At 42.4% G+C, this 22,291-nt stretch overlaps 1 protein-coding gene across 1 annotated transcript; it reads right to left on the reverse strand.

Moving 5' to 3' along the window:
• Nucleotides 1-672: 672 nt before the first annotated feature.
• Nucleotides 673-20,951, reverse strand: LOC310782193 (nucleoporin Nup43-like; the record flags this gene model as incomplete). The annotated part of the gene is made up of 8 exons (XM_083642881.1): nucleotides 673-737; nucleotides 2,953-3,088; nucleotides 3,222-3,384; nucleotides 6,586-6,663; nucleotides 7,334-7,456; nucleotides 18,134-18,241; nucleotides 19,521-19,637; nucleotides 20,937-20,951. The coding sequence occupies 8 exons, from the start codon at nucleotides 20,949-20,951 to the stop codon at nucleotides 719-721; spliced, it is 759 nt and encodes a 252-aa protein (XP_083499007.1). The 3' UTR covers nucleotides 673-718.
• Between the last annotated feature and the right edge of the window lie 1,340 nt (nucleotides 20,952-22,291).

Genomic DNA, 22,291 nt, shown 5'->3' on the forward strand with positions numbered 1-22,291 from the left:
ACAGTGTGGTCTGTGCCTGTCTAACCTTCCACTGGCAGAGAGACAGTGTGGTCTGTGTCTGTCTAACCTTCCACTGGCAGAGAGACAGTGTGGTCTGTGTCTGTCTAACCTTCCACTGGCAGAGACAGTGTGGTCTGTGCCTGTCTAACCTTCCACTGGCAGAGAGACAGTGTGGTATGTGCCTGTCTAACCTTCCACTGGCAGAGACAGTGTGGTCTGTGCCTGTCTAACCTTCCACTGGCAGAGACAGTGTGGTCTGTGTCTGTCTAACCTTCCACTGGCAGAGAGACAGTGTGGTATGTGCCTGTCTAACCTTCCACTGGCAGAGAGACAGTGTGGTATGTGTCTGTCTAACCTTCCACTGGCAGAGAGACAGTGTGGTATGTGTCTGTCTAACCTTCCACTGGCAGAGAGACAGTGTGGTATGTGTCTGTCTAACCTTCCACTGGCAGAGACAGTGTGGTATGTGTCTGTCTAACCTTCCACTGGCAGAGAGACAGTGTGGTATGTGTCTGTCTAACCTTCCACTGGCAGAGAGACAGTGTGGTATGTGTCTGTCTAACCTTCCACTGGCAGAGAGACAGTGTGGTATGTGTCTGTCTAACCTTCCACTGGAAGTGTTTAACATACCTTCAGCTGGGTTTCCAGGGGCGTGGTTGCCAAAAAGGGAGGCTGTCCGACAACCATTTCATACAGGATGACGCCAACACTCCACCAATCACAGAGCTGGGTGTATCCTTAAGGAAAACATTTACACATCACAGAAAATCAGTTTTAAAGTAGTTCAGCATTTGATATGACAGATGACAACATCCCTACATTTCGTAAAATGATTATAGAAAATAGTTTTACTTCATCAAACCAAACGGTTCAGCTATATTTAGAATTGGAAAAGACCATAGAACATTTCACTTGGACCAACAAAAAAAAACATTGAAAAAGATATTTTCTTCAAATCCGCAATTTCTTTACGTTTTGTCTGAGTGAAATGTTATATGGTCTCCCCTGTTTGTAAATATATCTGAATTGTTTGGTTTGAACAAGTACAACTATTTTTATACGCATTTTACAAAATGTGTATGTGAAAATAAATGGCGGATGAAAATCTCTGGTACAGTGCTGAAGCAGGAAGTAGCGGTCACTTTGCCTCTCTATAGTAAATTTGACTTTTTGTGGAAGGAGGGGTGCACTTCAAGTGTGGTCATCCAGGGGCACCACACTGTGCACTGTGTTAATCCGGGTCAGATATGCACGATTATGTATTTATCATTAGTTTTCCTGATGTTTAAACTGTGTAATCTGTCTGCTTTCCACTTCAGAATGTAGTGTTTATCACTTCATCCCCTTGCTTTCAAATTATGCATGCTACGAATGCTAAAGACACTAACAAGGTAGGTCTGGGCAATATGGACAAAATCAAATATCACAATATATATATTTTTAGCACCTCTGGGGCTATGTAGTGTACCTGTTCAGAGCAGCACCTCTGGGACTATGTAGTGTACCTGTTCAGAGCAGCCCCTCTGTGGCTATGTAGTGTACCTGTTCAGAGCAGCACCTCTGGGGCTATGTAGTGTACCTGTTCGGAGCAGCACCTCTGGGACTATGTAGTGTACCTGTTCAGAGCAGCCCCTCTGGGGCTATGTAGTGTACCTGTTCGGAGCAGCACCTCTGGGGCTATGTAGTGTACCTGTTCAGAGCAGCCCCTCTGGGGCTATGTAGTGTACCTGTTCAGAGCAGCCCCTCTGGGGCTATGTAGTGTACCTGTTCAGAGCAGAGAGGAACCACTTATTAGGACCGCTTGTCATCTAAATGTACTCGGGATGGGACCATCGCCTTATGGGACGATCGCCTTATTTCACGACACGATTCCATATGGGGCTCATGATTCAATACAGCCAGAGGTGGAATCCTACTCATGTCCAAGTTTAGTTACTTTAGTGAAAATAACTCAAGTACAAGTAAAAGTAATAGTCCAGGAAATTACTCAAGAGTAAAAAAGTAGCCTATTTAAAAGTACTCAAATAAAAGGACATTTGCATTACTTTAAAAATGTTTTACATTTTAATTATTTGCAGCGTTACCAAAGGTCTGTCTTGTCTTTCATACTGAACAGCTGGTTCAGATGCAGTCAGGGATGCTCAGTTTGGTGATTCTCTGTTTTGCCAGATGGCCTAGAGCTGCTAGCAGCAGCAATATCACCAGTGTTTCCCCTAACATTCTACAGGAAAAGAAAAGAGAAAAAAAATCCTGCTCTCCCCAAAATGTCAATAAACCTTTATGGCATATTATTACAATACAACAATACTGGTGTTGACAGTAATAGAAGATGCCAAATCATTCAAAACAATAAGCATTTTGCTTTTAGGAGCATTGTGCCAGCGTGCAGCGCTGTTCCAAAACGTGTCAACGTGTGTCGTTGCCTGGGAAACGCACATGCCATAATACAACTGTTCGCATCGCATCCCATAATAGTATGATGATACTTGGGATGCCATTGCCAACATAGATGCGAACAGGTTAGCTAAAAGTTTAGCGTCGCCAGCGAGGGCCCCCACCGTTGCGGTCAGGGTACGTTTACGAAATCCCTCCAGGCCTGAAAAATGTTCTAGGGGAAACACTGATCACAATCACATACATCCATTTAGCTATCAGCAGTGTCAAATTAAACTGAGATTTCTAAACTAATGTGACGATGGACAATTTGATCGTCTACTCCTGTCTGTCTTCAATTGAGCGCAATGTAATTTAATTGACCACTGCACTAACGAGCCACCAGTTTGGGGCGCCCTGAATGCGGAAGTAATTCTGGACCTGTTAGCGAGCAGTACCAGTGCTACTGTGCCGTTTTCAAAGTGCGGTGTGCAAAACAAACATTGACTCAGTGTACGTTAAAAAAACAAAAAACAAACTTGGATGCAACTTATTTGGTAAGAAGTGAGAGGATCTTACAGGGAGAGGATCTGTGAGGCTGAATTGCTCTGCTGTCTGAAATCCCACAGCTTGAGTTGGCCGATGGAGTTGACCGTCAGAATCTCCGTCGTCCGCAGGAAAGTGACGGCATGAATGGTGCTGCTGTCAGCGTTCTCTAACGAAGATAAAAACACGTTCATCCAATGATACTCTTCAAATCATTCATTCCAGAAGAGCAGTCACACGCCTGGAACTTTCATGTTTCACAACTTTCCCAGGTCGACTAATAGCCGATAATTCTTGCTCACCTATGATTGGACTCACTCCTTCCTGGTCGGCTCTGAAGAGGACGATCCTCCCGTCTTCGCCCACGGAGACGATGTCGGGACTGTTGCAGACCACGCCGGTGCAGGGGGCGTTGTCACACGGGTAGCAGTGTGCCCTCGCCCAGTGCTGAGACACAGAGAGCGTCTGCAGGAAGAGAGACAGGTCACTGCACAGGAAATGAGTTGATCCACTGGGATACATTAGAGTATGTAATACAGTATATCCATTCAAGGAGGGTTTTCTTCACTCTCTTTCAAAGATTCCCACGTCTCCCTTGTGGACGTCGTGCACAATTACAATTGTTTGGGGATCAGTTATACTTTATTATCACGCTGGACTAGAAAGCTGGGAAATCAGGGTGATGGAATAAATGATCCAGTGTGAATGGTTCTAACATGAGATATTCACATGTATGAATAAATGATCCAGTGTGAATGGTTCTAACATGAGATATTCACATGTATGAATAAATGATCCAGTGTGAATGGTTCTAACATGAGATATTCACATGTATGAATAAATGATCCAGTGTGAATGGTTCTAACATGAGATATTCACATGTATGAATAAATGATCCAGTGTGAATGGTTCTAACATGAGATATTCACATGTATGAATAAATGATCCAGTGTGAATGGTTCTAACATGAGATATTCACATGTATGAATAAATGATCCAGTGTGAATGGTTCTAACATGAGATATTCACATGTATGAATAAATGATCCAGTGTGAATGGTTCTAACATGAGATATTCACATGTATGAATAAATGATCCAGTGTGAATGGTTCTAACATGAGATATTCACATGTATGAATAAATGATCCAGTGTGAATGGTTCTAACATGAGATATTCACATGTATGAGGCTCAGTATGCATAGAGCTTACATGGGCTGTATCCAGATCAGCATATTCTGTAATATTGCCAACTCGTGTGTGTGTGTGTGTGTGTGTGTGTGTGGGTGGGTGTGAGAGAGACAGAGAGAGAGAGAGAGAATGTGTGTGTGAGAGAGACAGAGAGACAGAGAGAATGTGTGTGTGTGTGTGTGTGTGTGTGTGTGTGTGTGTGTGTGTGTGTGTGTGTGTGTGAGAGAGAGAGACAGAGATAGGGAGAGATAGGAAGAGATAGAATGTGTGTGTGTGTGTGTGTGTGTGTGTGTGTGTTAGTGCTGCACGATTAATCTAATCGCAATCGCGATGTCAGCACGTGCGATTACATAACGGCAAAAGTTATTATTATAACTATATATTATTATTATTTTTTCACGTCTCTTTGAGTGAGTGAGTGTGTGTGTGTGTGTGAGCCTCCTCTAAACTAACGTTGCACGCGACGCAGCAAACACACATTTCTCTGCCATCACACTGGGCATCAACACTAGCGGGAGACTTCTCCCATGCACTCCCGCAAATAAGTAATGTTATGCGCAGCAAGGTTACATCTTACCGAGAAGCAGAGAGAGAGAACATCCATGATCGTTAACACATTGAGTGCCACAGCGCTTCAGTAAAATTGTCTGGAGCCTGTGCCAGATTCACTTCCATTCAGTTGAAAACAGCTATAGAATTTTTTCTATTATGGCTATATTAACGGGGCTGGACTTTAATGAAACATTGAACACTCCTGCTTCTTCCAAAGAAGAAATTTTGTTTCTAGACAGTTCCATTATGAAATGACAGCCTCTCAAAAAAGTGCACTTTCAAGGGTTTTCTGTCGTTTTTTTTTACTTTCCAAGATATAGTCCCTTTTATGAATACCTTTTGCACTCTAATTTCGAGCACATTCACTGACTCTGGCTGGTGTTTTCTGATGTGGTGGCGTGTGGTGTGGTTTCTGTGCAGCCTGTGTGCCACACACCCCTCCCCCCCCCCCCCCCCCCCTCCACCTCTGAGCTGCGGGCTCCTCCCACACGCACAGAGTTTGTTTTCTCGACTCCGTTTTTGCCCCGGACAGATCCCAGCGCCCATCAAGGAAATGATGCGCGCTGGCAAACGCGACTGAACGAAAAGGCTTGGCCGTTCGGCTTCGGATGCTGGCTTTCTAGGAAATCGTGTGGAGATAGATAGAAGCATAAGAGCTCAGTTGTGAGCGCGGATGCAGCCGAGCCCACTCCGCTGTAGACAGAGCAATATATACGGCTCTGGCAGAAAGCATGCATCGGTTTCCACTTTGATCACGGCTTTCTCCGCTGTCTCCTGTACAAAGTAAAGGATCTGAGGTGGGTGGAGCAGCTCCTGTGACGATGTTTAAGGTGGCGCCGTGTGATCCCTTGAAGGGATTCATGCTCACTGGCTAGGTACGACCTTAAACAGCAGAATTATGGAATAATATGAATTATGATTTTAGGACGTCCACAGACGTCCTTGGCACTCCTCGTTACTTTTTTTTAGAACGTCCACAGACGTCCTTGGCACTCAATGTGTTAACAGCGAGCTATGCTAATAACTAGCTAGCCGTTCAGAAACGCATGTAAACAGCCGTGTGATTAGTGAGAACGTCAGTAAAATAAGGAGAGAGCTGCAGGTGCTTATGCAGAACTAGTGCACGATTAAGTGCACAGTGGGTAATAACCCGCTGTGATGAAGAATATAGCGAGATTAACAAGGTTGATAGCAGCAAAACACTGTCGCAGCTACCATCAGCAGCACCTCCAGGCTTCAACTAGCCTGTCACATGACGCCTTCATGGTCCCTCAATAAAGTCTGCAGATGCACGTTACCTCGCCTCTCTCTCAAGAAGCGTCACGTGAGTGTGGCGTTTAAGGCCATCTGTCGCTACAAAATAAATAAACGGGGTGTATCATTGTATTAGTCTGAGCCATCTTCTATGTGCTGTAACACAGTGCAGTTTCTAGTTTTCTGGTGTTTCTTTTTTACATGTTTTGGGACAGGCAAATGTCTCAATTTTATTTTTATTTTTTTGTAAAGATAATTTTATTTCAAATTGTTCTATTTATTCCGTTTTAATATATTTTAAATTGTAACATATTTCATGTATTTTAGTCTGTGATACGTGAAACCGTGGTATTTTTGTCCAAGGTTATCATACCGTCAAAAACTCATGCCGGCACATCCCTAGATACCTCTTGTTTATTATATCGCAATCACAATGGCAAATCGCAATATTGTCCACCATACTCGCTAATCGCACCTTTCCCCCAAATCGTGCAGCACTAGTGTGTGTGTGTGTGTGAGAGAGAGAGACACACACAGAGAGAGAGAGAATGTGTGTGTCGTGTGTGTGAGAGAGACAGAGAGTGTGTGTGTGTGAGAGAGAGACACACACACACAGAGAGAGAGAGAGAGAGAGAGAGAGAGCAGGGTTATAGGCAAGCAGATGAGAGTACCTGACTGTTTTGGTGATGGTGGAAGATGGTGACTGCTCCAGTTGACGATGCGGTGACGATTCTGTCTCGGTCCAGAAACTAGGAAAGATCGAAGGACATTTAATTTGCCACAAGCCTCACCCAAACACATGTGTGAGTGACGCTTATTAGTGACGCAAAATTCTGGGCTGATACCCATAACGATGTTTAAAATAACAATTTGAACGATAGCAGATACTGATACCTTTTTTTACGCCTTTTTTGACAGGGAAACAAAGAAATCTTCATTATAAACAAATAACTGACATGCTTTAAAGTCTTGTGATCCCTTCATCATCACACTATCTTTGAATTAGCACAAATTCAGTCATACTGTCATATAATTATGAAACAAACAACAAATTGTGTGACCCAACTCATAGGCTAAATATCAATCGGTGAACAGTCGCTTTTTTTGCCGATAGCCGACTACAGTCAACAAGGCCGATACCGATATACGACCGATATACAACACGTACTATTTCTCTGCAACAATGCAACCGTGACAAATTCAGAAATCAAAGAAAGTCTTCTTTTTCTGTCACCAAATAAAAATAAGGTCACCAATAAATGCAGTAGGTGCTAATTTCATGCCACCAAGCACAGTTAAAGAAACCTAGTATAATGTTGTCAACTCCAAGAAGTATCTTACTCCATCAACTCCAATAAGTATCTGACTCCATCAACTCCAATAAGTATCTCACTCCATCAACTCCAATAAGTATCTTACTTGAAGATCGAGCACATCTCCGTCGTGCTTGTGCTCACATAATAGCTGAAGATCGCCTTCAAATTCATCGTCCATGCCAGAAAGCCCATGATCCCCGATGGACCAAATGGAAATCTTGTTGTCCTGCAAGAGATATTAACATAGATGTTATATTACTATAGATGGGTCACCGCAAGCGCCGCCAATTCTAACAAATGGTAGCAGCAAGTCTCCTGAATGGGCGTGGTCAACCATTGACTCAGACCTGCCCGAAAGGGTCCTAAGTGGGCGTGTCCGTGGAAAACCATGGGCAAAACCCACGTGACAAAATGACAGGAAGTGAGTTGAAGTTGGGCCGTCTTGCTTGAATCCCATCGTCTTTGATATTAACAGCGTCCGTCAGCTAGCTGGGTATGGAGGGTGTACCTTAGCTGAACTTAAGTCAGCTCAAATTTGACTTTGTTATTCTATTGGTATTGGAGAAATGTATATTTTTGGTGACTTCGGTCTAATGATTTATGACATTGACCAAATATTATTGTGTCAGTCTCTACTTTGTCACCAGGAATGTAGTGGCTATACCAGATTTGGGATTTTGATGGTAAAACAATATTAGATGCAGGGACTTATCGTTGAGTGAAAACGTCAAGTGGTTGATGATGACTATTTTACTTAGCCAGCAGTGCTACTCCACTAACATTATACTGTTACATGAGGTTGCATCAAACTGACAATGAAAACTAACTTAACTGTGTATCAGCAAACGTAACGTACACCTCATAAGAAGACTCTGTTTATGATATTTCATGAAACAGAATCTTCTAGTAACATTAACATAATATTTATTCAGCATTCACGAATCACAAAGCAACACTTCTGGAATGACAGGCGAGCCTATTTTAAAAGTGTAACTTTTACTCAATCCTAACATGTTCTACACCAGGGGGTTTCAAAGTGGGAGGCGAGCCTCCAAGCAGTTTCAGGGGAGGCTCAGTGAATGAAAGTGAAAAGTAGTCATCAAAAGGAGAGCACATAGCATAGCCTAACTGTGTGTCATTTGGTAAAAGAGATAGTTTTAGGGAATTTGACAGTTTTTCCCAGAGTCGGATACATGCCTTCAGACAGAACTTATTATCTGTCTGAATTAGCTTATTAGCTGAACGGCAGGAAGTAACACAGGTGCAAGGCAGCAGAACATTACTGAGGGTTTCCAACTTCCAATCCATTTTGGTGACCCAGTCGCGGGGCCCTCGTTACTGTTTTGCTTGCACCTGTGTTACTTCCTGCTAAATGGGATCAAAATAACACAATCGTAATGCCATAGGCATCCAGGAATTGAACGAGGGAGGCACCTTTTTACAAGCGTTGTCTGGGGGGGGAGGCCCACAGTCTCAGACTTTGACACAGCGTTGTCCCATGAACCAGCAGCAAAGACATCTGCTTGCTGCAGAGCGGCAGACGACACTGGCCTCCATCTCGTCTTGCTGATTTTCTGGGACACGTATTTGGCATTTGTGCCCTCCATGGAAACACACACTTTCTCTCACTTTAAGAAGGCGTTTTTAGCATTAGCTTAGCATACATGAGTATCACTAGTAGCACTAAACCCGCCGCCACTACACAGGTACGGCAGCCCAGTCAAATCACCACCACACACCACTCGACTTTTCCCACAGCGAAAATTAGCTCTCCACTCCGCCTAGCGGCCACCACCACCTTTTTCTAAACACACGTTTTACTGACCCTTGCAAATAACGTAATTTCTTCTCGAAGCAAATTGTTTTGATGACATTTAACTTTACAACCTGTCCAGTGGCGGCGTGGATATGTTTCTTACTAAGTGTGTCCACGTTATTATTGGCAGCAACAATTTGCGCTCGAAAGGTCAAAGAAGCGAGATATTGAAATATTTAAGTAGGAACCTTTGGGCAGGCGGGCGAAGGGGGAGCATAATATTAAACGGACAGCACTGATATTGTTCAGACCGGAAGTTGTATCAAGAATGTGTGTCGGCAACTCTGCATCCCCTCAACGCGAGACTCATCAGTCATTCTACTCTGCAACTAACCTCAGGAGGCTAAGTTGATTCTGGTAAAAGATTAGTTACTACTTATAATATTTATCCAGTATTAACACTGTCTCCTCAGTTTATATAACACTAGGCATAGTGAGCAGTGTTGGGGGTAACTCATTACAAAAGTAACATATTACATGTAATATATTACTTTTAGCAGTAACTCAGTAATATAACTTATTACTTATAGGATTTCAGTAATATACCAGTTACTTTGTCAAGTAACTGAAGTTACAAATTGAGTTACATTTTTTTTTATCAAAGCATATATAAAAAAAAAGATACAATCATTTCCTAATCAAACTGTGTTTTTAGGCAAATAACCACTATAGATGACAATAACAAAGAAAAAGAATAACATTTAGAATTGTGGATTGTTTAAACTTTACACTGACTTCAAGATGGTTGAAATTATTTTTCAGGATGGTTCCGGGGCGTCTATGTCATTCTGTTGCTGCTGTTGTTTTGGTCAAAGTAATGCAAAAGTAGTGTAATAAGTAACGAGTTACTCTACACAGACAATAATATTGTAAAGTAACATTACTTTCAAATGAAAGTAACTAGTAATATGTAGGATATTACATTTTGAAAGTAACTTGCCCAACAGTGATAGTGAGTAGCCTACTACAGTGTATATCACCCACTTTCCCTGTGACTGTCTCGGTCTCCTCACTTTCCAGTCAGATAACCACTGCTCAACAAAGCAATATGTCAAACTCCCACTTCACCAGTTCACTGATGCTGATCAGCTACAAGGTAAGTGATGGGGGAAGCAAGAGTATCTGTTCTCAGACTTGACCAGCAGAGGGCTCGCTTTCTCTAGATAAAAGGAAGACTTCATCATTCCAGAAGAGCTGACTAGATAGATACAGGATAGGTACATCTTGTATGTTGTAGAACTGACTTTATGACTCTTGATGGTTGCAAAGTTGTGTTCAAGCTGATTAAATCAGATGTCAGAAGACCACAGACATGTTTCCTCCCGTCTTTATTTGGTCTAAGTTGTGTTTTTTTTTAAAGCTTTTAACCTGACAAAAACACAAATAAAAGGAGCGGGCATTAGGGTCAAACTTCACATGCTAGAATTACAAGCAATAGACAGAGTACCACAGGGATGACATATTTCTGTAGGCTTAACCAGAAATCACCGCCATGTTGGTTCTAAGGGGGAAAAGGCTATGCGGTTTTAGAATGGCGATGTCGCTTAAATGCATCGTCTGTGGTTAACAAAAGTTTATGGGTGTGGTCATTTGTGTTCAGCAAGATAATCTTCACATGACGCGTGGGCCACTTATAGAGACAGTCGGCATGTCTGGGAACGCCCACAAAATGTTATACGGCTGGCGCGCGAGTGGGGTAAAACCACCCATATATCAATAGGCTGACTCACCAAAGGACGGTGCTGCGGCTCTAAACTACAGGTTTGGGGGTTCTAGAGCAGAACACAAGACGTCTGCTCAGATGTGCGTTTAGTGCGGTGGTTAAATCCCCGATCATGTCTGCCTGGACTGGGCTATCAGCTAAATTCTAACTTTGCTGAATGGATAGAACGGGGGATTTACCCCACCATGACCACGCCCCCAGCCAGGCTGAACCAGCTAACCCAGCGTCTATCGTGGGCGTTCCTAGAGCCTGTATGGGCGTTCCCAGACATGCCGACTGTCTCTATGACTTTTGTTTTGAAACGTAAATGTGTTTTTTTTACGTGTTTTTCAGTAAAAGTTTCAAGTCATAAAAGTGGCCCCCGTGTGTGAAGATGATCCTGCTGAACACAAATGACCACGCCCATAAACTTTTGTTATCCACAGACCTTATTTGATGCATTTAAGTGAAATCCCCATGTTAAATCCCCATAGACGAACCCAAGTGCTACTTCCTGACTCATTCCTGCTATGCTCTACACATGTATACGAGTTGTTTACAATTTAAAAACTGCGACAGTTCACACAACTTTAACACGACATGCAGATATTGTACATCAAACTCTTGAGCTAATTCTGCTCTCACTCAGAATGTCCAAATATAAGCTATGTGATGTATACTTTTCTGAGATATTAACGTTTGTTTGGCACAACTCACACTAGTTAACTGCCGCAAGGTTACGTATTTTTGGGTGGCAGTGACGTCACTCTGATTCGTCCTATAGAACAACAAGATGGCTTTCCATTTTCATTAGCAGTATAACTGACAGAGATATCACTGGATAAAGTTCTGGGTCACTGGTAACCTCTAGTCACAGGTCACATGATAAAGTTCTGGGTCACTGGTAACCTCTAGTCACAGGTCACATGATAAAGTTCTGGGTCACTGGTAACCTCTAGTCACAGGTCACATGATAAAGTTATGGGTCACTGGTAACCTCTAGTCACAGGTCACATGATAAAGTTCTGGGTCACTGGTAACCTCTAGTCACAGGTCACATGATAAAGTTCTGGGTCACTGGTAACCTCTAGTCACAGGTCACATGATAAAGTCCTGGGTCACTGGTAACCTCTAGTCACAGGTCAAATGATAAAGTTCTGGGTCACTGGTAACCTCTAGTCACAGGTCACATGATAAAGTTCTGGGTCACTGGTAACCTCTAGTCACAGGTCACATGATAAAGTTCTGGGTCACTGGTAACCTCTAGTCACAGGTCACATGATAAAGTTCTGGGTCACTGGTAACCTCTAGTCACAGGTCACATGATAAAGTCCTGGGTCACTGGTAACCTCTAGTCACAGGTCACATGATAAAGTTCTGGGTCACTGGTAACCTCTAGTCACAGGTCACATGATAAAGTTCTGGGTCACTGGTAACCTCTAGTCACAGGTCACATGATAAAGTTCTGGGTCACTGGTAACCTCTAGTCACAGGTCACATGATAAAGTTCTGGGTCACTGGTAACCTCTAGTCACAGGTCACATGATAAAGTCCTGGGTCACTGGTAACCTCTAGTCACAGGTCACATGATAAAGTCCTGGGTCACTGGTAACCTCTAGTCACAGGTCACATGATAAAGTTCTGGGTCACTGGTAACCTCTAGTCACAGGTCACATGATAAAGTCCTGGGTCACTGGTAACCTCTAGTCACAGGTCACATGATAAAGTCCTGGGTCACTGGTAACCTCTAGTCACAGGTCACATGATAAAGTTCTGGGTCACTGGTAACCTCTAGTCACAGGTCACATGATAAAGTTCTGGGTCACTGGTAACCTCTAGTCACAGGTCACATGATAAAGTTCTGGGTCACTGGTAACCTCTAGTCACAGGTCACATGATAAAGTCCTGGGTCACTGGTAACCTCTAGTCACAGGTCACATGATAAAGTTCTGGGTCACTGGTAACCTCTAGTCACAGGTCACATGATAAAGTTCTGGGTCACTGGTAACCTCTAGTCACAGGTCACATGATAAAGTTCTGGGTCACTGGTAACCTCTAGTCACAGGTCACATGATAAAGTTCTGGGTCACTGGTAACCTCTAGTCACAGGTCACATGATAAAGTTCTGGGTCACTGGTAACCTCTAGTCACAGGTCACATGATAAAGTCCTGGGTCACTGGTAACCTCTAGTCACAGGTCACATGATAAGGTTCTGGGTCACTGGTAACCTCTAGTCACAGGTCACATGATAAAGTCCTGGGTCACTGGTAACCTCTAGTCACAAGTCACATGATAAAGTCCTGGGTCACTGGTAACCTCTAGTCACAAGTCACATGATAAAGTCCTGGGTCACTGGTAACCTCTAGTCACAGGTCACATGATAAAGTCCTGGGTCACTGGTAACCTCTAGTCACAGGTCACATGATAAAGTTCTGGGTCACTGGAAACCTCTAGTCACAGGTCACATGATAAAGTTCTGGGTCACTGGTAACGTCTAGTCACAGGTCACATGATAAAGTCCTGGGTCACTGGTAACCTCTAGTCACAGGTCACATGATAAAGTCCTGGGTCACTGGTAACCTCTAGTCACAGGTCACATGATAAAGTCCTTGGTCACTGGTAACCTCTAGTCACAGGTCACATTATAAAGTCCTGGGCCACTGGTAACCTCTAGTCACAGGTCACATGATAAAGTTCTGGGTCACTGGTAACCTCTAGTCACAGGTCACATGATAAAGTCCTGGGTCACTGGTAACCTCTAGTCACAGGTCACATGATAAAGTCCTGGGTCACTGGTAACCTCTAGTCACAGGTCACATGATAAAGTTCTGGGTCACTGGTAATGTCTAGTCACAGGTCACATGATAAAGTCCTGGGTCACTGGTAACCTCTAGTCACAGGTCACATGACCTCTAATTACAGATAGGTCACATGAGAACGTCTTTAGTTTGGGTAAGCGCTTCAGTGCAAACCATTTCCCACTTGGAGAAAAATTCAAGTGCTGCAAGGAGCACTTGAAGGTAGCATTTACAACTTCAGAGCTTGCAAGGAGAAAGCAGGGAGTGTCAATTTCCGTTCCCTCTATAAACGACCGTAAGCTCCAAAACATCTGACTGCACTTATATTCTATTGTACCTGTTGAGGAACTACAGCAGTGTATTTATCTGAACTACAGCAGTGTATTCATCTGAACTACAGCAGTGTATTTATCTGAACTACAGCAGTGTATTTATCTGAACTACAGCAGTGTATTTATCTGAACTACAGCAGTGTATTTATCTGAACTGCAGCAGTGTATTTATCTGAACTGCAGCAGTGTATTTATCTGAACTACAGCAGTGTATTTATCTGGCATTTCTCTTTGACTTCAGGTCCAGACGAGACTGAACGAGTCCTTTTTCAAGCCGAGGGGAGAGGGCCAGTCGCCCAGAGCGCCCCCTACTGATGACAGTCACACAGAGCAGGGAGAAGAACAGCAGGAAGAGACACTGAGCTGTTTATTACCATACAGTCAGGGCTGTCAAACATACGGCCGGGGAACAGAACCGGCCCGCCAGAGGGTCCAATCCGGCCCACAGGATGACTTTGCAAAGTGTAGAAATTGCACTGAGAAGTCCTTCCCCAGGGGTGCGTGCTCTGCTCTCACCCTGGTTCTTCCTCCTCAACACAAATGACTTTACCTCAGCGGACCCATCCAGTCTGTATGTACTCTGCAACTCCATCTCTGTCTGGTTTGGGTCGGCCACCAAACAGGACAAGCGCAGACTTCAACGGACAGTCAGGACCACAGAGAAGATCATTGGTGCCAACCTGCCCTCCATCCCAGACTTGTACTCCTCCAGAGTCAAGAAAAGCACAGGAAAGATCATCACTGACCCATCTCACCATGGACATGATCTGTTTGAACTCCTCTCCTCCGGCAGGCGCTAGAGAGCACTGTGTACGCCAAAACCACCAGACACAGAAACAGCTTCTACCCACAAACCATCACTCTGATGAACACTTAAACCAGCAACTTGATCACCTAGCTTACGCTTAGTGTGGAATAACTAACTGTTACTGTGTTAAATTACTGTGCACACACTCACTGTGGAGAGCCAAAGCGAACGCCACTTGCTGCTTCAGCATGCGTACCAGAGACTTTCATCCGACATTTATTTTCCCATAGACATTACGTAAAATGCTTATAAAAATAGTTTTACTTGTTCAAACCAAACGGTTCAGCTATATTTAGAAACAGGAGAGACCACAGAATATTTCACTAAGACCAAAACGTAAACAAATAGCGGATTTAAAGGAAATATTTGTTCAATGTTTGTTTTAATCCGAGTGAAATGTTCTATGGTCTCTCCGGATTCTAAATATAGCTGAACCGTTTGGTTTTACCAAGTAAAACTATTTTTATAAGCATTTTATGAAATGTCTATGGCAAATAAAATGGTGGAGGAAATCCCTTGGTACGCATGCTGAAGCAGGAAGTGACGTTCACTTTGGCTCTCTATTTGATGTATGCTTTTCTGGGAAATATCTGCAATACCTGACTCAAAGCCTTTGACTCAAAACGTTTTTTTTCCTGAAACATCTCTATTTAAACTTCTTTACAATGTCCACTTTGTTCATGGTGAACGGCATATAATCGTGCAATATCTGGAAACATGTATAAGCCTTTGTTTGCAATTCTATGTGCCATATTGACACATTACTGTACATTACATTTACTGTACATGTACATTCCTTCATATATATGTATTTAAAATAGACTCATTACACCACACTTATTGTATAGTAGTTACTATAAATGTACATCCCTTCATATATACATATTTAGACAGACACTTTGCACTGTAATTTTTTTCTAAAGTCTAAAATAAATGTACCCTTTTGTCTGCCTGTTTTTGACATGTGCATATCTTTCTTCTTTCTTCTTGGTAACTGAGATAACCCTGTGTGAAAACGTGTTCTCATACCTGTAATTCTTTACACTAAAAGAAACAGCTAAATGTGTAGGTGTTGTTATTGATAGGTTATTATGCATTGGGTTGCATGCAGTGATTCCCAACCAGGGGTACGTGTACCCCTAGGGGTACTTGAGCAGCTTGCAGGGGGTACTTGGAATGATTGGGGAATACAATTTACCTCCAAAATGATAAATAAATATATATATATATTCCAAGTCATTTCATAAGCCCATTGTTAAAATGTGATGTGTGTGCCGCAACTAGTTCTGCTAGCAAGTGTCAACTGCTACACTGTTCTGCTACTGATAATGGCAAAAAAAAACAACTAAAAAGCCCAAACACCGGCAGTTCAGTAAAACATATATTTTGTATAGATTTACTTGTATGTAATCATCAACACGCATGAGTGAGGGGTACTATTGTCATGGAAAAACAGCTCAAGGGGTACATAAGACAAAAAAGGTTGGGAACCACTGGATATGGCCCGTGAACTAAAATGAGTTACACACTCCAGCACACATGGATGGAAATGAACGATTCTGGACACTAACCTACTGTAGTCTGGTTATTTGGCTGGTATTTACTTCCTATTTCTAACAGAAACCATTCAAAGTCTGAAATATGAGGACAGCTTTTCAATAGCTTGGCTTGAAAACCCAAGTCACATTTGGCCCGTTGCTGCAGGAGCTCATTCTGAACTTTATCCATGAAAGGTAAGTGCATTTGAAGAGGAAGTAGTGATGTTAACACTGTAGATCACACATGGGCAAAATGCAGCCCCCGGACCATCTCAATCCGGCCCCCGAGGTCCTCAAAGAAAAACAAAAACTCAATCAACTCAATAAAAGGCAGAATTATGTTAATAAGTCTCATCTGCTACAGCCATTGGATTTGCATCACTATTATATCGAGAGTTTAACGAGAAATTATTAATCACAACGGGAGAGAGGGTTAAAAATAGGGAGACTCCCGCGAAAATCAGGAGTGTTGGCAGGTATAATCTCCAATGTGTGGCCCTTCACTTACTTGATGTAAGTCAGTCTGGCCCTCAGGAAAAAAGAATGGCCCACCCCTGGTGTAGACCTAAACTGATCCTTTATGATCTGTAGGGATCACTTTCAATAAGAATGAACTGTCTCATAGGAACACAAAAAGGAGACAGTAATCTCCTATTAGAAAGAAAGTAGGGAACTTCTATGTCCCCAAATGAACTGCCAGGAAAAATACATCCCTCATCAATTTCCTAATTGTATGGATGCCAATGAGGTTATGCATTTGTTGGGAAGTTGTTAAACATTTCAAACTGAAGTTCTCTATAATGTTGTGGGCGCTTGCAAGTGTGTTTGTTCACAAGTTACTCAATGCCAGCTTTTGATTGTTATCAGAAAATGTCAAATTAACGTTAGCTTAGTCTGTTCCATGAAGAAAAGAAAAGGTCAAATAAATATTCCTGTATGAATATTACCCCTTTATCAATTCTAGTTACTTATTGTAACAGAATGGCATTTCATTTACTGCAGAACCGCCGGATATTACTGGCTTTGAATCATAAACACTGCTTTGCCATAGAACCCAATGAAGTTAAAGGTTGAGTCACCGACACAATGCTTTAAATTCATGCAAACATTTATTTTATAAAATATAAAAACACAACAACATCTAAATACAATATAATATATCTTCTCATCGCTTCTTCTGCCAGACTCCCCGCATCTCTCCAATCTTCTTGGCGTCGTTGTAGGCTTTGCGCATCCATGTCGGCCTGCTTGTCATTTTCGTCCTCTTGGGCTTATTCACTGTAATAAGAATAAAATAATTGATTGGATTATTAATAGAGCGCTTTTCAAGGCACCCAAATTGCTTTACATATCATGGTGTGTGTGTGTGTGTGTGTGTGTGTGTGTGTGTGTGTGTGTGTGTGTGTGTGTGTGTGTGTGTGTAGACATATGTTGTTATTTAGCCTTTCTGATGCTATTGCCTGGTTAAGTCAGCAAACGTGGTTTGGTACATATAGTGGCTACTTAGTGTGAAAAGTTTGGGAAGCCCTGCTCTAATACATAGCTAGTTAAAAGGTCAAATGTCAAATATCTATTATCATCATACCCCAGTTTGGTTTAATACATAGCTAGTTAAAAGGTCAAGTCAAGTTTATTTGTAGAGCCCTAATTCACAAGCATGTCCCAGAGGGCTTCACAGAAAATATGTCTAGCTAATTCTAGCTGACACAACAGTAGCAAATTACAGTAGTAACGATAACACATTGAACAATTGATAGAGAAATATAGAAAATATAGAAATATAGGAGAGAGCGGAGGAGAGAGCAGGAGAAGGGAGGGAGAGCAGGGGGAATGTGAGAGAGGGGAGAGCAGGAAAGTGATGAGGTGGGGAGGGAATGGGAAATGTTGGAAATATCTAAATCATCATACCCAGGGTTGGTTTGGCCCGTTGGATCTGGAGGAGCGGGTGGTGACGGGGCTGCTCGGGAGGAGGGTGCCAGGGGGAGGAGCCATGGGTGTGTTGGGGGGCGGAGCCTGCTGGTTGTTGAGCAGAGAATGTGGAAAGAGAGAGAGAGAGAAAACACTTAGGGGTTAAACATGACATGACTTTACAATTGTCCTACAAGGAGCTTTCTCCACTCTGCCAGAGCAACATGGAACAGCCTTCTTCCCCCCGCGGCTGTTGGAGACATTACATCAAGCAGTGTTCATGCCTTCAAGAAGAGACGGATAGAAGTCCTTGAGTTTTAGGGTCCGGTGCTGAGGAGGTGTTTGTTCAATCATACTTAAATCAGCCTCACATATATTTATGAGTAGCTGCAGATCAATGCTAGGCTCTCTCAATGTTGTTCATGAAGCCTGTATCTGTAATAGCATAATAAAAAAAGAAAAGAAAAAGGAGTGTGTAATTGAGGTGTGTGTGTGTGTGTGTGTGTGTGTGTGTGTGTGTGTGTGTGTGTGTGTGTATGTGTGTGTGTGTGTGTGAGAGAGAGAGAGAGAGAGAGAGAGGGGGGGGGGGGTATCCTCCACTGATGTGTATTACCCACCTGTCACTTGACTGGCTCTGTCACCGGGCCAGGACGCAGCTGCCTCTGTTGGCCAATGAACCTAAGATAAGATCAGATCAGATCAGATAAGGTAAGGTATGATCAGATAAGATCAGATAAGATCAGATCAGATCAGATAAGGTAACATATGACCAGATAAGGTAAGGTATGATCAGATAAGATAAGATAAGATAAGATCAGATAAGATCAGATCAGATAAGGTAACATATGACCAGATAAGGTAAGGTATGATCAGATAAGATAAGATACGATCAGATAAGATACGAGCAGATAAGATAAGATATGATCAGATAAGATAAGATAAGATTGACTTGATTAATCCCACACACTTGTTACAGCAGCTCAATATACAGGTATAGCCTACAACAGTGGTTCCCAAAGTGGGGGTCGGGACACCGAATGTGTGAAATTAGCCTATAGAATGTGTGAACTACAGAATATGTGAAATACAATTTAAAAATTAGTTATTACACATTATTGGCCTACAAGACAGGAGTGAAAGAGTGACAACAAAATTAAAGTTGAAAAAATAAACAAGATATAGACTATATACTATATGAACACTAAACTTGTGACCACTAAAGTTTCACATTATGAAATGAAAGATTGCACAGTATAAGATGAATAAATATGATGATAAATAAGATATCATATAAACCTGAGATAAAGTTCAAAGTAGCTAGCAGCAAGTGATGAGTCATTTTAATAGGCCTACTAGGCTCATATTGAGATCCAACAACAGTGCCTACCTTTGTTAGGATCACCACCACATCGTCTTCCAGAAGGCAGGACCGTGGGCGCAGGTCTTCTCCTCCAGCCAGCCGATGGGCTTTTAACTTGGCCCCCAATGCAAAGATGAGAGGTTTCTGGAAAACAACGGTTAGAGAATTATCCCCTGGTTCATTTCCTTCATACAGCTGGAAAATGTCTATTCAATTCTAAAAGCCGCCTCCTGACATTGCTGCACATAAGATCCATAAATATAGTGCAGTCACTTAAAGTCATGCATTGAGCAGTCACTGCTTGATACAGGCTTCCCACACCTTCAATGACTTCTCAAGGACTTTCCAGGCCCAATTCCCTCAAATTCAAGGACCTGACATGACATAGTTTGAGACATGGACCAAGGTTCATTATAGCCTACTGTTACAAATGAGAACAGCTTTACAGAAGCACAGACAACGACTATAGGCTATAAAAAAGAGAGGGGTGCAGACTTCTCAACTGTGTTGTTACACCTCATAAAAAATGAATTGATTCTTGCACAAATATAGCCTACATTCAGGGTTCTTACAGCTTTTATGGATGGAATTAGTGAAAATAAATGGCCCCCCTTTTTGCTGGGGACCCCCTGGAACCGCCTCAAGGATCCCAGACCCCACTTTGAGAACTACTGACTGACTTCGCCTGCATGCACTCCTATGAAGCCTTCAATGGGGCTGGTTAGCAGCTAGGCTACATGTCACACACTGACATCATGGGCTCCGGATGATTGACATGATGATGATGTCACTAAAGCCAGCTCCGTTCCGAGTCCGACCCGGTGTCATGCCGAGTTTTGCACCCCCGCCGAGAATTGCACCCCCACCATATTTTGGGGCTGTTTTAACTTAAAAACAGGGATGCAAATCTCGGCAGGTACAAACCGCCGAGATGTGCACCCCCCTCCATAAAGCCAGGAGAGATCCCTCTCGAGGTCCTCTGTACCCGGATTTTAAGCACCAAAGTCGGCTTCCATGAGCCAGAAGAGAGCCCCAACTAGCATGGAAGTCACCGGTCCGCCTCCTACGCAGAGCTAACGGCTCTGCGTTTTTACGTGAGCCACTAGGAAACGATAGAAATGACGACGGCATCATCTCAATTCAGTTATTAAAAGTTGTTTGGTTGACATGAGTGGCTGACTGTTTAACCGGAAACAACAGATTATGCTGAAAATCAACGCACTTTTCGAGGAGGCGGAGCATATCAAATGCAGCCATCCTAACCCTAACCCTAAAACACGACGGTTAAAATCACGTTCAAGACTTTGCCAAACCGTAAACTAGCCTACATTCCAGCACTTTCAATGACCCATGTTTGGAAAAACGTTCGATTTCCCCCTCAAATTCACAAACGTTAACAATATAACGGTTAACAGTTAAGCAATGTAAATAAACATGTCTTACTTTTCCTTTCCCCATAGTTGAGTAGTTCGTTAGCTTTTGGCGTTTTGAGTGAGTCTTGCTTCTGCTGTCTGCTGCTGTAAGCTACTGTACCTGAAGGAGTCCAAAACTCAAATGACCCGCTGCGGCATCATCCGGCCAATGTGATTGGACGCGCATCCACCAGATCCACTGTGATTGGACGAATCGAGGAGCCTCGAACGGCAATATCATTTCGAAAAATAATGATAATTATAATAATAATATGTAGCATTCATTAAAACTGTTGATCGGTGATTTGTTTTGATTGGAAAGATGTCAATATGTGTTTAATTTAATTTGGTTGGAAATGGGTTCACTACTCGAAGCCTCGGGTGTATGACATCTGCTGGATAAATAAATGTACTGCAACCAAGATACAGATGCATAATATGAGTCATTTTCTACGTTTTGTAGCCTAATTGTTGTTTTCAATGTAGCCTAGTATGCAATTTCTCAATTACTGGAGTAGGCTACAGCTATTAGCCTGCATTCTTTCAAATGTAGCTATAATGAATGATTCTGAATAACAGGCTACTTAACACAATTATTATTGGATGTGTGTATGAAGAGGAAACATTTCTATGGCACTTATTGTCTATTATCTCATACTTGAAATGTATTCTTGTCAATGTTGCATTGATAGTTAAAATGCTGTTTGACTTTCATTTGTTGCAGTTCTCTGCTTTATGCAATTTCTCATTGATTGGTAGGCTATCTATAGAGCAGGCATTCTTGAAGGATTCCAAATAATACATCCAGGTGTAGCCTAAATATCCACGTAGTCAAACTGATTTTAGCACAAAATAATCCAGCCCCCATGAGGTCTCAGTTGAACAAATCCGACCCACTACTTAATAAATCTGACACCCCGAATCTAAATCTAATCTGGACAGTTAGCTACATGTATGGATCGACACTTGCTGCATGTCAAAAGATTTGCCTGTTTTATACTGATTGATATTTTGATAGGAATCATTATATATAAATGTTAGTCATTTATAAACACTAGGCATAGTGAGTACTACAATGTATAACAGCCACTCTCCCTGTGACTCTTTCCTCACGTTCCAGTCAGATAATAACCACATGCTGAACAAAGCAATTGTGACAAATGTGGATCAGTGTTTCCCAAAGGCCAAGATGACGGCCTCACAAGTCTTGTTTTGTCCACAAACCAAAGATATTCAGTTTACTGTCACAGAGGAGTAAAGAAACAAGGAAAATATTCACATTTAAGAATCTGGAGTCAGAGAATTTTGCCCTTTTTTAATTAATCAAATTAATAGTTGCCAACTGATTAATCGTTGCAGCTCCTCTAACCATAAGCAAAGACTTGT

This window comes from Poromitra crassiceps, assembly GCF_964638095.1.
Source record: "Poromitra crassiceps genome assembly, chromosome: 9".
NCBI classification, from domain to species: domain Eukaryota; kingdom Metazoa; phylum Chordata; class Actinopteri; order Beryciformes; family Melamphaidae; genus Poromitra; species Poromitra crassiceps.